Source organism: Oratosquilla oratoria, chromosome 18, assembly GCF_046742065.1.
Source record: "Oratosquilla oratoria isolate Oo_2021 chromosome 18, ASM4674206v1, whole genome shotgun sequence".
Taxonomy (NCBI): Eukaryota; Metazoa; Arthropoda; class Malacostraca; order Stomatopoda; family Squillidae; genus Oratosquilla; species Oratosquilla oratoria.
The window spans coordinates 9,786,217-9,802,900 of record NC_134794.1 but is presented as its reverse complement, the minus strand read 5'-3'; the positions used below and the strand labels follow the sequence as shown (position 1 = coordinate 9,802,900).

At 39.9% G+C, this 16,684-nt stretch overlaps 1 protein-coding gene across 1 annotated transcript in view; it reads right to left on the bottom strand.

Moving 5' to 3' along the window:
• Positions 1-14,230: 14,230 nt before the first annotated feature.
• The window catches only part of LOC143035054 (dual specificity protein phosphatase 2-like), a 189,428-nt gene continuing 186,974 nt past the window's right edge, over positions 14,231-16,684 (bottom strand). Inside the window, exon 3 of the mRNA XM_076201542.1 lies at positions 14,231-16,684. This exon is cut by the window's right edge and continues 315 nt beyond it. Coding sequence (XP_076057657.1) covers positions 15,951-16,684 — 734 coding nt within the window. The 3' untranslated portion in view covers positions 14,231-15,950.

Sequence of the window (16,684 nt, the reverse complement as noted above, 5' to 3'; positions counted from 1 at the left end):
GGAGTGGGGATGAAGGGAGGAGACGATGGTGCAGCTATTGTGCTTTTGCTTTCTCCTCGCAACTGCATGAAGTTGACGACATCGCTAGCTAGTTGTTGCTGTTGTCCGTGGACACCTTGGCTTGGGAAGAGGCTGGGCTAGTGGCTTTTGTCCACTTCCATCACCTTTGTTGTTGGGGAAATGAGTCTCGAGCTGTGAAGTTGGGGCATCGTCTCCTCGCGGGGGGAGGGGATTATACAGCTTTTCTTGTCTGTGGCCTTGGCATTGGCGCTAGCAGGAGTTTTTTTTGTTTGTTTTTTGTTTCGTGGACCGTAAAGGAGCGGGTGGTGAAAGGATTGGGGGGGGGGGAGCAACTGCCAGCAGGGTGGGGGGGGGGGCATTACCCTCGGTGAAGGTGAATTGGTAGTAAACTTTTTGTACACACTTCAACAGGATCCCAGTCGTTGTGGCATCGGTCATCCCGATACACTTCATCATAGCAGTTGCCATAATACTGATAAACTCACCCATGTTCTTCGTCATGGAAGGAGGGGTGGACAGGTAGGGGTTGGGGGGTGCCTCTGTGCTTGTAGAGGCACTCTGGAAGCCGGGGAGGGTGGGGGGTGTCAACGGCAGGGATGCCTCTGCTGGCATCAGAGGTGATGGAGGCATCGTTGCACTACGAGCCGGCACTCTAAGTCTAGTGGGCAAGGAATTTGGGGGGGGGGGCTGTGGGTCACACCGATACTCATTGAGCTCCGAGTTCTCATCTGAAGAGTAATATGTGACGATCATGACTTCAACACCCCAAGACGTAAACATACACACACACACACACATATATATATATATATATATATTCATAATATGCATTTATGTATATACACTTGTGTTCATTAAATAGAATGTTAATGTCATCTGTGAAGGTATTCTTGGTATTCATATCGGATCTTCTAGACCAGTGGTTCTCTGTGGGGAATGACCGGTCGGACAGAAGAACCAGTCTTTTTTTTTTTTAATCGATGTGTTTTTGTTTCTTTTTGTTTGTTTCTGGTGTATTCTTGTTGTCACCGATGCTGTGGTGGGAAATGGAGAGTTGGCTCACTAAAAAGTGGGGAATTGGAGAAAAAAGGTTAAGAACCCCTGTTCTAGACTGATAAATTTTGATTTAGCTGTGTTGCAGGCTTTATTTAAAAACATTGAACCGTAATTCACCTTAACTACATTCATCCCTTCATTTAAATAGTTAATGAAACGGATTCTGAAGGTTCTAAAAAGTCCAAAACACATGTTGGTTCTAGTTAAGTGGCTGAAGTAATGTAGGTAACCACCAATATACTAGATTTACATCTAGTACCTCCTTCAGTAGCGAATAGGCAAGGGCCTTGTAGTCTTTGGGTATTTATTTTTTATTTTAATGGATGAAGAAGCGTTTGCTGGGAGGATGGATATAAGGATAGAAAAACTCAAAACGAATTTCATATTTTATTTGCAAGGCAAGTGTTTTTGTCGTTCCTTATACCATACAGTTCTTCATTTGTTAAGCAAGCACCATCGCTCTGATCACCAAAGAATGAAGTCTTACGAACTCACGAGTAATTGAGCCTTCATTCCCACGAACTCGTATCAAAGTTCATTGCGACATATCCTATGTTTGATATATATATGTATTAAAAAAAATGTCCCATAATCTAGGCATTCGCTGTCGCCAATACAGTTTCTCAAAATTTGAGTTTGTTTTGAACGAAAACACCACGTACCATCACTGTAACCGTCTCAAGGCTCGAACGGGACAGTTTGAATTCCCTTCGTGCTTCTCCTAGGTTCTATCTAGTTTGTCTAAGTGCACCAACTATGTATGGCAGCGCCTTTCCTCACAATGTAACTTGTGAGTGTTTTTTTATGATAAGAAGCAATCGGCTTTCTTCCTACAGTGATCAGCCGTCGAAAAGCTCAAATCCTAACGTTCTATGGGAGTCTCTAATGTATGGGTAATCTACACGGGACGGCCAAGGCAAAGTATAAAAGTAAATTTGAAACTGCTTCGCTGAGCAGTGAGCTTGCAGGAATATTGTTTTCCCTCGCCAACAACTAGCTTGCTTAAGGACAATGTACAATATTGTCATATGACATTACAAAATGGGGCAATATCCATGTTACATACAATTTTTTTTCTCTCAATACGATTTGCTTCAAGCTCTTCAAATCTATCACATGGCGTACCAACTTTTTTCAATAAATAAAGTCTTTTCCATATATCTTCGTTCAGTAAGACGACAAATACCGTGCAAAATATTATGAACTATATTTTTTTCTTTTAAAGTTGTAGGGTTATTGTAACTTCTGCAAATGGGATTTTCCTAGTAAAATTGTAAGGATGTACAGTACTTTGCAGTTCTTTCCTGGTCAAATATCGTAGAGAAATACAATCCTTGTAGCACACTCCATCAATTTCCTCCTGTATTATTACTTATTACTCATCCTGCATTATTACTAATAACATTATGTTAATCAACCGAGCAGGTTCTGAAGTTCTACAAATTAATTTTCTTTTACAAATTGCATAAAAGAAAACTTAATTTTGTCGGGGTGGACTCACATATTTCAAGGGATGTCTACCCAGTCTCGGCCAGATTATCACGCGTCAGGCAGAAGGATATTGTTAAAGTACGCCACAGATAAAAATGAATACTTGATGAAAGTAGATGGATCTGTGAACTGCTCCATAATTTTTTTTCGAGGTGGGGATTGATGGAGATAGATAAAAAAAAGGGGGGGGGGTTGGCTGTCTTCTTAGGGGGAGAAGCACACGGGTCGCGGTATCCACATTGAACTTGATCGAGACCTCTTTGGTTAACTGGGCCCGAGTGGTCTTCTTCAGTATAGTGCCGCATTGTTTGGATGTTATGGCAGGCGGCAGGCGATTAGCTTAAAATTGGAGGTAAAGCCTACCCGGGGTAGTTGACAAATTATCAGACTCATCAACCCGTTTAAACACGGAGACGAACTTTTACAAAATACAGTTTACAAGTCCGCCACCGTATTTAACGAATCGAGTGCAGATGTGTCAATGTCTTTTCTGAGGCGTTGCAAGATTATTATTATTATCATATGCGATGCTAACGGGGATTCCACCACCAGTGAATTGAGTAACTTGGTTATGTACAAGTGCAACAAACTTTAACACCCAACAAAATGTTCCTGACAAGACCGTCTTTAGACCACGCGTACAATCTTGAACCGCGAAATAGAAAATATGCAAAAAGTGACTAATAATGATTACAACGATGGAGTTGTCAATTATTGTAATAATAATAATAGTAATGTTAGAAAAAAGTAACAGTAGTAGTAATAGCAATCATAACAATATAATGATGCTTTTAGTAATAATAATAACAAGTTTTAATAATAATAATAACAATAGTAAGTAGGCATTATAACGAAAACGGGTAACTCTTTGTGAACAGACAAGAAATAGCTGCCATTACCTTGAAGATATAAAACGGCAACGGAAAACAGTTTAGGTCATCCAGGTCCTAGATTAGAACAAACTCCTATTTCCGATTAATTTAAATTTGATGTGTAGATTTTGAGAGCCTGCGTGCCATCTCAGCCCAGGTTCCATTCCTCAGGATTTCACAAAAACAAACCCAAAGGATTATGTTACCCTGTCCTGGATTATTTTGACTCCTTAATTTCGGAGGATCATTTTGCTGAATAAAATCAGGAAAAATCCATGACATACAAATAATATATTGTTTCAGTTCTTTTATCCAATTAGCTCACTTTCATCGAAAATAGTAAAAACATGAAAAATAATAATACAGATATAGCAATTTTGTTTCTATTGGTACATTTAATAAAAAAGAAAAGATAAAACACTATTGAAACTCCAACTTAAAATTAGTTTCGTTCGTTATTCGTGATGACGGTGTCACTAAACCTAATAATATTAATAAAGTGAAATTGTCTTAATAGCTGAATCTTGCCTTTTAAGCCGTGGTTTCTTATATGACGTATTTTATCTTTGCTGTTGCTTTGGGTGAAACCAAGGAATTTAATTAAGTACACTATGTCATGTACAGAACGTCTAATTTTTTTTTCGAGTTTCGTCAACAAATAAACTCACGCTTATCTGTTCGTAGTCGTTTATTTTTTTCTTCCTTTTTAGCCAAATCTACTTCCATTGGCGTAATCCGAACGATTTGGCGTTCATAATTCATTGGTGGGTTCTCTTGTACGATCTCAATTACCGCCAAGAGCTCTCGCTCGCTCTCTTCTGATGCAGGAAGTGTGTAATGCGCTCCTATGTTTGATGCGTAACCCCGTTTCACGCGGAATGCTGGCGATGTCATACTACATACAGGTGATTTCGAGTTTCTATTCAATTATTTAACTCTGTGCACGCGCGTGCGTGTCCATATTTCAATAGATATAAATGCAAATATCATATATAATTCATTATATGCCTTCATAGCGTTTTCATAATCGATGATTTAGTCTTTCGACATTGTTCTATTTCGTTCCTATTCGAACGCTCATCCATTTCAAATTACTAAATGTTTTGGTTGAGTGGAACATTTTCCGTTATGAGGTTATTAAGGACAAATAGTTACGTCAATGATACGTCGCACAAAGCTCTGTCTCCGGTCGGACGACCTTAGGACCCACGCATACACGACCCGAAATACGGTAGTATTTCACAAACCGTCACAATGCCTAACGGTAAACTGTACATTACTAAAATAGGTAAAAAACTAACTTGTCGTCAACATGTATATTTGGGGGGTAAATTCTGCTTTTGATTTGGGAATAAGAAGTGGTTTAAAACTCTAGGCCTGTTTTTCATCATTCTGTATGTTCTTGGTAGCCGTTTTCAGTTGCGAGGATTTGCTGGAATTTATACGAACGTTCCAGAGCTGCCAACGTTATCAAAAACAAAATTACCAAGTTAGTGAAACGACGCGGCCTCCCACATTGGTAATCGTGTTTATGAAATTTATATGTGAAAGTGGATACCATAGATATAAGTACAATGACCTGCACACATACTACTGGAACCTGTATTCAGGGAAAACTGACACCTTTGACTGTGGAAGGGTTGGTTGCCCTGCGAATCTGTCGTCGAGAGCTCACCCCTGTTGAAATTTAATTATTTTTCAGAAAGCAGTTATGACACCAAGTTACAATAATTTCCAGCGACTATGTTTTCTGGTATGTTCCTGGTCTAAGATAAAATCCCTAAGGCAAAGCCAATAACTTGATCGAAATTCAAAATTCAAAATGGGATTTGTTTTAAGACCAGAATCGAATTAATCACAGGTAAATGACCGTTATTTCAGTGTAACCTACAAATCACGACTGCATGGAACAGACGAAATGGATTAGTTTTATTTAATCTATTTTATTATTACCCTATTTATTAATTTATTTCAGACAGTTTGCAAGCCCAGTGTGACATCCACGCCCGCTGCACCCGGTGTTTCACCCTAAGAAGGACAACTACAAATCCACTGTTCTTGAAAATAATGACTGACGTTACATATTTTGTTCTAGTCAATGGCAGACGATTTAATGTAGCTGAGAAGACATGTTTCAGGAAATTATTTAATCAGAATAGCTTGTCCTAAGCCAGAACGAAAATTATAATGAACCGCTTACTTTGGTTGAATCTTTGATCAAGTGGCCAACGACTTTCTTTGTGTGGATGTTCCACTACCGACCCTGTTCCTATAAATCTGCAAGACTTTCAAAATAACTGCAATACCCAAAAATATTTTAAGTATCACTATCATCAATATTTTGCACATCATTTTCTAAACAATTAGATTTTGCTCTCTCAAAGATAACGTCATGTTCAGGAGAATAACGAGACCAAATTCAGCCAATCACTGGAGGCAAATTCTTAAATTTTTAATTTCAATTACTTATATCTACATATAAGAAACTAGATAATTTTACATACAAGAACTTTGTCCGAACTATTCATAAGATTTTTTGTTTCGCATGTATATTGTAAAATCAGTTTGCACGTCGTCTCCTTTCTGAAATGCATGCCGTACAATTCAGTCGACTTCTTTCTATTATTTACAGATTTAGAAAATAGAATCCGTTGCAAACCCCAATTACGTTTATTTATATTACTAGTATCATTATCGTTAATACTATCAACATTCCTATTACCATTAGTGTAGCCTTAATTCTCTAAAAATTCCCTAACCTTGAATGTAGCCTAACATAATCGTAGTATTATACATAAACTATCACTCTTGCACAGCGTAGTGTGGCCTTAAACAGACCCTTCCCGAGGCACCATATCAACAATATCCGTGATATTACCAATTTGATTTCGGTTGGACAAGAGCACGGCTCCACACCGTGCTTCTTGTATAGAAATGAATGGGAAGGGGAAGGACAGGTCGGGCGAAAAATCAAATTACAACTGTGAAATGGTATGGGGAATTTGGGCGGGAAAAACAATGTGCTTTCCAAACCCAAGCCTAAAGGCCCGTTTTTTGTGAGTTTCACTTTTAAGGAAATATTAACGCCTCTGCAGTAGTTCGAGCAAGGATGTCTTGGGTACAAAAATTGCTCTAATAAATAATAATGATAATGATATAAACAAAAATCCTTCGAGGGAGAGTTCGACCAAGGAAGGCTGTGACGTCACAAACATGGCGGAAGATTCGACATGTAAGTTTTATCTGTACCGCTGCAACTTAGAGTGATCAAAGTGAGGTAATATCTGCCACGCAAGTTATATCAAACGACCCAATCCTGGGTAAGTGATGCTCGCGAAAATGGACCTTAAATTAACCGTACATAAGAATGTACGTTAGACGGTAGAGCCATTATATTCACAAAAGGATATTGGAACTGCAGAGGGTATTTGCATGTCTGCATCTAACCACATGGATACTTCTAAAAGCGCCAAGTATGTCCTCTTGTTTTCGTGTCACGCTGAGTAAAACAAGAGATACTGCCTACACTTGCGTTCGAGTTCCCCAGGTATGACATTTTCAAAATTCAAGTGTTTCTAATTAAATTTAATATCTATACGACGTTGACATGGACAGTGGGGGTCAGGAATGCTCCGCCGTCGTTCTGCGCCGTCACTCAGGCCATGTTGATTTTTTTTTTATTACCTAATCATTAATACTCCCAAACCGTAAATTAAATAATAGAAAAACGTTACCATGACCTGAGTGACGGCGGAGCACTTCGGACCTTTGTCGATAGGTGTGTGTATGGAAGAGGAAACTACAATTGATCCAATCTTATTTATATATTGTTTAATGTGAATGTCTTTGTGTTAAGTTTTATTTAAGTACATGTATAACACACACACGCACACACAAACAAGAGGATAAGATATTCTGATAACATCAAATTAATTTACTGCTGATAAGACAGACCCTTTGTGTAATTATAGATTATAGAGACAATGATGTTATGCCGGAAACGATGGTGTTATGCGAGAGAAGCATTGTCTGCGATGAATAGGAATCCGCCATTATTCTGAACCACGTGTTAGTCTCGTGATCGACAGGAGAGCTTAGGGTTCGTATATATATCCGCTCTGTGGGTCTTACTCGGACCGATGGACGGGATAGTCGTGACGTAAATGATATGAAAGTATTCATATAACAGGGAGTTCTTCAAATAACCCCCTTGTGGCGATGACACACTTTATTAATTTTATTCTGGTTTAAGTGCATAAATATCCCGTTCTTAGCCAGATAGAAGCCAGCAAAGTGCGCAGCAATTTAATAGGTGTGAATGGACCCAAGGAGATGAATAAAATCACCTGGCGACATCAGGAAGGAGAGGAACAGTACCACCTGGTACGTAAGGGGTTAGGATGATAGTGAAGTGGGCGTGGCCGATGACGTCACCATAATGCACGAATGGTGAGTTTTGTCAGTGATGGTGTTGTACTGGGCAATGATCGAGTGACGGGTGTCTTGGGGTGGGGAAGGGGGCTGTAACCTTTCAGGTCTAAAGAATGCACCACTGTACAAAACTGAATCTGACACACGATACACCAACTCTGAGCAGTTGGTTTGTCATTTTCAAAATTTAACGGTTGACATTTTTTCATATGTTTTTTTTAATCAATGTGTTTAACTGACTAATATACATAGCTCGTAAGCTCCCCTATCCGTCTCTGTGTTTATATCTTACAACTGGAGTTAATCTTTTTCAATAAAAGAAATTCTGATTATATAAAAAAAAAAACAGAATCTGGACTTATTTCCAACAATATTCGTAAATCAATTTGTTTACAAATCCCTTTAACTATCAATTCTTATTTATTTGTACAATATTTTAACTGCGTATCCATTTCAGGAAAAAAGACCTGAATGATGTCACATCGCTCTGTCCTGATCCGAAATCACATAAGGTCTGGGGGTTGCGTGACGTCATGTCGACTCCGAGGACACTTGCAAAAGATGTGTAGCTTTTTGTTTCGTGTTTCATAATTTTTCGAACGCCTTTGATACAGATAAATTTCGTGTTGTCTCTACCAGATGTTGCCAACAGGAGTACGATGATGACGGTGATGATGAAAGTGATGACGGCAATGAGTATGACTATTATGATGAACAAGAAAATGTTTATGGTAATTTTGATTATATAGTAATAACGGTGATGGCGATGATGATGACGATGATGATACTCATGGTGAATAAAGATTATGGATATTGTAAGTGATAGTGATGCATGACTATACAGAGGAATGATAACAGCGATGATGACGATGTATACTGCTCATAACAAAGGTAACACTAGTGAGAGTAACAGGGAAGTATTAGTAACAGCAACAATTAATACTTTTAACAGTTCTTGAAAGAACTGTCAGTGATGATAGTGAGCACTAAGAGGATGATAGTGATTTGGGTATGAAGCATTATATCCACCATTTTAATTATCCTTCAATTTTAAGAGGTTTTGTGTATTTGAATTCAATATCTCTATAGGCCACGCCCTCGATCATCATGTTGCCAATTCACCTGATTTTTATTCTTGATTTTAATTTTATTTTGAACACGAAAATTTTAGTTGTAACGCATGATACATCACATAATGTATGATACTATGTATAGCATACGATACTGCGATAGAGAAGTAGAACAACTTGAAATCAAAAGATGTATTTGCTAAATTAGTAAAGTAGCATTTCTTATTGGCCTATTTTTTGAGCGAGATTGAGAGGAACCATTTTTGGTCAGACACATATAAAGTTTTATCGTAAAAAACATGAAGACACATCTTCTGATGAAATGAAAAGAGACTTTGTATCATTGGAGACCATATTTCAGTAACTGATTAATTTCGGTAATACCAAATCAAGCGACACTTGGAAAGTAGGCGTGGCCTACGAAGGTATTGAGCCTGGATGCATCCTAGGCTAATGTAAATTACGGATGATTATGGATATTATCACTGCTATAATAGAAACGTTAATAAATATTTCATAAAATCACACCCGGTCACGTGCGCACCGATCATGATTAGGTTTATTTATATTTGCGTGTCCAACATCAAAGTATACAAAGTATGGCCACGTACAGGGAGGCGGGGCTTGTGAGTGACGTCATGTCGTCTTGTCCGGGTCAGTGACATCATGTCGATTAAGACGATATTTTTCACCGTAAGTGGATACAATCTGTATTCACTTTGTGTGTGTGTGTGTGTGTGTGTGTGTTTATTTCAAAACTTGTAAAACGTGACATATTTTTTGAGGGGAACACGTTTCAGCAAGCGGCTCATTGAAAGGATTTAGAAATACGAAGACGGGAACGAGAGGAGGTAAAGAGGAGCGAGGGTAAAAGACAACAACTTTCAAGTGATATGTCATTATAACAAACACCTCTCTTCCATCGGCTGATGATGGAATGATTTTGCAAGCTTGCGCGACCCAGACTCTGGGACTGCCTTAGAAACATTCTTCTAGATTTAGTCATTAGAACGCCACAAGAACAAAACAATGGCTTCAAGACGCTTCGTGGATCCTACTACATAATTCTCTAGACAATTTATTTCATATCTTAAAAAATCCCTTAGACCAACTCCTCCTATTCGTTCAAAAATTCTTAATCTCAGAGTTGCATTTCAGAACTTGCGGGTACCTACTCTTAACCGTTCCAACTTCAAAATACGTCTCTACAAACAGTACTCAGCCTCGTATTTTTGAGTTCTTTTTAAATCTTATCTTATTACTTCTTCGGATTTCCCAAAACGTCACAGTTTATTCATCTCGAGCGCTATTTGGCGTCAGGTTTGCAATTAACAAAAGAAAAGAAGAAAAATGAAAAAAAAAAAAAAAATACAAGAAAGTTTGTTCCACTGATTCCAAAGGCGAAGGTGATTCGCATAATCTTTTTTCATTAGAAAGTTCTTTCATTTCTTTTTACTTTTTTGCCAAAAAAAAAATTGCGTCACGAATTTGGCTTACTGCGACACACACACGCTCTGCCTCGCAGGACAAGACAAGGAGAATCCAATCGAATAGCCTACTATCCCAATCTATTTTGAAACAATCGAGTTGGATACTCTTTTAAGACGATCTACACCCGTTACAAAGTCTCTCGTAATGCAGGTGCGATTCTCAATTTGCAGTCTACAGTGGCAAAGTCTTCTACAGCAAATGAACTAGAATTCCCGCTACGTGTAATCTAGGTTTCGTGGTACAGAGGGAACAGCCTAAGTATCCTACCTAGGTTATAAGAAACGAGACTGCAAGTGATAAGTTAATGTAAGTTTTGATTTCTATAGCAGGTGTAGTCTACTTTAGCAGGTAATTCAGTTCTGCTATTGCTGGGAAGTGAGGTCTACCAGTGTGGTCCATCTCTACTCTTCTGGGTAGATAAGGTCTACTGTTGCGGAAGGAACGTGTCATTTGTTGCGAGTAGATGATGTGTTCTGTTGTCGGTAGATTTCGTTTCTTCGGGTAGATGAATCTTTAACGTGGCCAGCGGGACAAAATGCAACCAGTTACGAACAAGGTTAAGTTGGGATACTTCAAGTTTAGTTAGACTTGATCACGAACACTAAAGGAACATTGTTGGTGAGAAATGTAGTAACATTTTTGTAAATCACAACTAACACCACAGTCGGACGAAAGAGTTGAGTAAACGAAACTATATATTTCGATTGCTATCTGCACTCCTCTTCAGGAACGTATTAAGAAAAAATTTTACGAGAGTATTATGAATAGTTCTGTCCCTTTATCTTTCAGTGCCGTTTACGTGGAATCTCATGGTTTATTAAGTGGCCAATGAAAGTGGGTATCCCTTGGAGCGTATTCTATGTGCATCGTGGCCACAAGCTTCTAGGCATGAGTTACTTGTGGGGGTGGGTGTTGGGGCATGTCCGTTGAATGGAACAGCACTGGCATCCAGTACCAAGATGGACACAGAATTTTTATAGATCCCAGAACTGCCCCAAAGGGTTCTTCTCCATAGATTCTTGTGATGCAGCTGGTTCTGTCTGTTCTGTACAAGTTCTTTGCTCCTTTGGGTTGGGTCGTGAGTTCTGCTAAAGGTGGGTCGTGTGTTCTGATGTGTTCTTTTTTGTGCTGTCGGTCGTACGTGTTCTGGTGTTCAGGTAGATCCTCTTAAAAGGAGGGAAGTTGTGAATGAAACGGTTTTTGTTTTTAGGCATTTGGCACCTCCTTGTCGCTTGTATGTACAACAGCGGACACTTGAAAATGACCCATGATACTCGTAAGTCAGCGTAAATGCGTTTTTCGTTGTTGTTACATTAAATTTCACTAAAAAAAGAAAGATAACAATAATAATAATAATGATAAGATAATAACAATAATGATAACAATAATAATGGTAATATTGATACTACTACTACTAATAATAACGATAACAACAATAATAATAATAATAATAATGAAAATTACAAAGGGATTGCAGTATACAGAAACATCTCAAATACACAACAACGAAATATGAATTTGCAGTTCCGGAATATCATGGGCCAGGTTCGTTTGTCCGAACTTGCGACGCACTTTACATATTTTGTTCCAGCTGAGCACAAACGATTTTTTTCTTTAGCTGTATTGGGAGGCTGGATTGCGTCCCTATAAAATCGTCTATTCTTAGCTAGAATAAAATGAATAAGGTATGCCACAGTGTTGAAGAATGTAACGGACTTCTCGACAAGGACTTGAGGAATCAATTGAATAAAAAAATTACATGCCTATGAATACACGAGATTTGGTGGTCGAAAAAATAGTTATTTATACATATTTTCCTGACCATTCTAAATAGATTACTGCCTTATTTACTTGCGCGCGTGTCCTACAAGCGAGTAAGCCAAGTGACTATGATTACGTTTCTTCTATGCCATTACAAAGGTGACGTCATGTCGCTTTACGCGGACGTCGAAAGTGTGGATCAATGTTGAATAAAATAATCTGGCGGCAACAGTAGAATAAAACAGTCATGACAGAGGAAGAAGAAAATTAATATCAAAAGAAAGCGGCTCGATTGTGACAAATTCATTATCGCGTCACTGATGATAATTATATGGTCAATATTAACTATGACATATTGTCAATGATTCTAAAATCGACATCCACGAATCCTTCTCTTTCAATCTCAACCAGAAATTCTCCATGCGTGTTGACATTAGATCACTACATATATATGGTGATGGATGAATGTACGATGAGCAATTATGGTGATAATGTGGTGACAGACGTCGAAGCATTGTAGTGGTGATTATGCTTCGTTCAGACGGTGATAATAATAATAACGTGTGATATGTGAGGAAGTATGAGGCGAAAGATGCAAAAATTCGTGCTGGATAGTAGAAATTGACTATTTTATCTCTATGCTGGTGATAGTTGGCTACGTGTGCATGGTGAGCACTTAAGTAGACAGTTCTGGAACGACGACAAGAGTGGGGGTCGTTGGAGCAGTGAGATGTTCAAATGCGATTGGCTGAAGGGGTTTTTCGAATTAGCGAGAGAAAACGAAAGAAAGGGGGAAGAAGAGGAAGAAGATGAAAAAGAAGAAAAAGAGAAAGAAATAGAGGAAAGAGGAGAAGAAGAAAGAATAAGAAAAATTAAAAAAGAAAACGGGGGTTATAAACAGAAATAGTCGACTGTGGAAATTGGAAAATGATGGTGGCAAATATTTCATTTTGGGTTTCAGCTTTTTTTTTCCCATCCTTCCAGATATTTTCGAAGCAAAAGAAGAACTAATTGAACACCCACGTGATCTGTGCTTTCTTCCTCTTCTCAACAAACACCCCTCGTGCAGTCAAGCCGTCCAGGCAAAACTGTCAAGAAAAACAAGCGGATTCCAAAGAAAAACGGTAAAACTTCTCACAAAGCCAGTGTCTAACGCTTTGTACGCTAACACAAAATTCTCTAGGTTTTCTTGGTGATTCCTGTACATTCTAGATCACCAGAAGCGTGTTTAGTTGAAGTTAGGACTTCCTACTAAGGGTATCCCACGTTGGACGTTACGTGGAAGTTCAAATTCAAAACGACGGTTATTTAACGAACCTTGGCTGACACCCACAGCTAATCCTAAGATAGGTCAATTCGAAACGTACCAGTCCAGTACCGTAAGAAAATGACTTTGCATTAAATGTGCCTATTGGCGGTAGATACATATACCAGTTCACGCGCACAGATATATACACATATACATATATATGTATGCATATATGTGTGTGTATTGTGTGCATGCATATATACATATGCATAAACTGAAGCGAAGGCTGTCATCGTTATATGTATATAGATATATATATATATATATATATATATACTGTATATATATATATATATATATATATATATATATATATATACTGTATATATATATATATACACACACACACACACACATATATATATATATACATATATATACATATGAGTGGAAGGGTGGTGAGATAAACACCGAGTAATGTTGGAGTGTAAATTTACTGACGTTTCGTCCTTAACAGGACTTCTTCAGTTATGTTAAGGACGAAACGTCAGTAAATTTACACTCCAACATTACTCGGTGTTTATATCACCACCCTTCCACTCATTCTGTCGTCCTTCTGTCCAACAATATATACATATATATATATACATATATATATATATATATATATATATATATATATATATATATATATATATAAACACAAATATAAATATATATATAGATATATATATATATATCAAAATATATATATATATATATATATATATATATATATGAGTAAAAATAATGTACATTTCTCCATTTTTCCGTCTTGGGTTGAGGACGGTTCCACTATGGTCACTTGTCCCGAGACCGATTGAGTTAAATCTAAGCTTTTGCAGTTGGTAGGCCTGCCTGATGAGCCAGAGTTGCCATAGTTCACGTTTCCCCTTCCAGCTGGAGATTTCTTGTCACAGTGAGATTGGATTTCCCGTCAGGAGGAAGGTTTGATTTCTTTTACAGTCTTGCAGGAGCTAAAGTTCCTCTGAGAGAGAGAGAGAGAGGATTGGATGGACAGCTGGAAGGGGTAACGTTGATTTATGAAACAAGGATATTATGGACAAAATACTCTCGTCTGTCAAACGGTTCGAGATGTGTTCCATGTGGCCCGACAATAACATTTCTCTACAAAATATCTATATCTCCTTGCCCCAGATGCTACGAACACCTGTGCAGTTCCTTGCTTCAAACGCCATGAACAATATGCACATTTCTGACTGTCGTTACCGTTTCTTTCTCGACAAAAATAGTAAAGTGGAACAGTACTATCCATTCCTCTCGGGGGGTTAGCGTTTCCTGCTTCGATTTCTTTGCCAAACGAACAACAGACGCGTCAAGCTTTCTTCCTTTCACACAAAAAAACTCACGACCGCACGAGCTTCTTTCGCCGTATCAGTTTTCTTAGTTGAAGCATGATATACAGCTAGAGTGTTTTTTTTTTTTTTTAACTTTGTTCCTGTACGCGACATCGAAGTATCTTATTACTATAAATAACACGAAGATTTGGGCGGGAAACCCCGTGATATATAAACTGCGTATCTTGAACGGACTACAATCTACGTAATTTCACGCCGAGTTCCACGAATCTACAGACATGTTGATTGTCAGGAACTGGAGGGCTTTCTTCCATTATTTTATGTTTACAATCTAAAAATAGTAAAATATGTCGGAAGATAGCAGTAAGGTCCATAGACACAGTCTGTCAATGCAGGCAGCCTGCACAGCAAATCTGGACTTTTTTTTTCCTTTTTTTTTCTTTACTCCATCGCTAAAAAAAAGTGGAAGGAGTGCGCGATGGAGTATGAAGACGAGTAATTGCATTTGAATAATAAAAAAAAAGTACAGACATCGATTCGAGAGCCATGGAGTTTCCACACCAATTCGGCGAAGAGAGTTCGACCTCGCAGAGGAAGTTCGTAGCAAAAAACAAACCAGATCGTGAAGCGTAGCGGCACCACCTCTGGAGCATTTCTCCTCTTCGGGTGAACACGAACGACATTGTTACGATAACTCAAATTTTCTTCTTTTCTAGCCTAACCCTTCCTTCTCCTTCCCCCCTAGACCCCTGAGATGAGTAACCCTTCTTCGGATAGATGCGACCTCAAGGTTTACCCGATGGCTGAACACGACTGGTCTCGGATCGTGGGAAACTCAACTGATACCTGACCGTGACGAAGAATGTCACGAACGGAGGAACCAAACTGTGACAGATGACTTTCTGTACAGCAGCGGCGGTGGCAGCAGCAGCAGCAGCTGCACCGAGACCTGCCAGGTCAGTCCAACTGCTGCCGAGAGCCCCGACAGCTTCAGACAGGCAAGACCCTTCTTCCTCCAGCACCAAGGGTGACGGTCGAGGAGAAGGAGGAGGAGGAGAAGAAGGAGAAGAAGGTCTGGTGCCTTCGCTTCGTTCGGCTCCGCACTTCGACGATCGGTGGCTCGGTGGCGGGAGGCGGACGTCGTTCCGAGTCAAAATAGGTCTTCGGCGTAGGTGAGCGTGGCGCCAAAGAGGGAGGCTTCGTGGCGGGACAGCTGCGTCAGGAGGGCGTGGTCCGGGTGGACGGCGGTCCTCGCTCCTTTGACGTAGTAGAAGGCGTCCTCGAGGGTACACACGCGCTCCGACATGAGGATCCCCATGGCCACCGCGGCCGCTCGGTTCAGTCCTTGATCACAGTGCACCAGAACTCTCCCGCCATACCTTCGGGCCTCCTCCAGGAAGGCCATGATGGTGGGTAAGGAGGTGATGAGGTCAGTGCCGCCGCCGCCCCCACCCCCACCACCTCCACCCCCACCGCCTCTCCCTCCTCCGATGTCCCCGTTGGACATCTTCTCTCCCTTTCTGTTCCTCCCGTTACTCGATCTGTCGATGATGGTGGGGGGCTCCTCTTCCGGCACCGGGACCACCAGGTAGTTCATGTTGGGGAACACGTGGGGCGGAATGGTGTCACTCACGGCCACGATGTGAGTCACCCCCAGGGCTGACAAGACCCTGGGGTCCGCGGCCATCTCGGCGTGCCCCAGGTACAGGAGGCCGGGGACCAGGAGGGCCGGGAACCAGGGCGTGCTCGCTCGCGGCGCGTGGGGGTCTTCCCCTCCCTCCAGCAGATAAGGACAGGTCGCTTCGATGGTGGACCATCCCCCGAGGAGGACCTGAGGGTCGAGCTTCCGTGCCTTCAGTTTATGGTATAGCAGAGCCAGGGGGT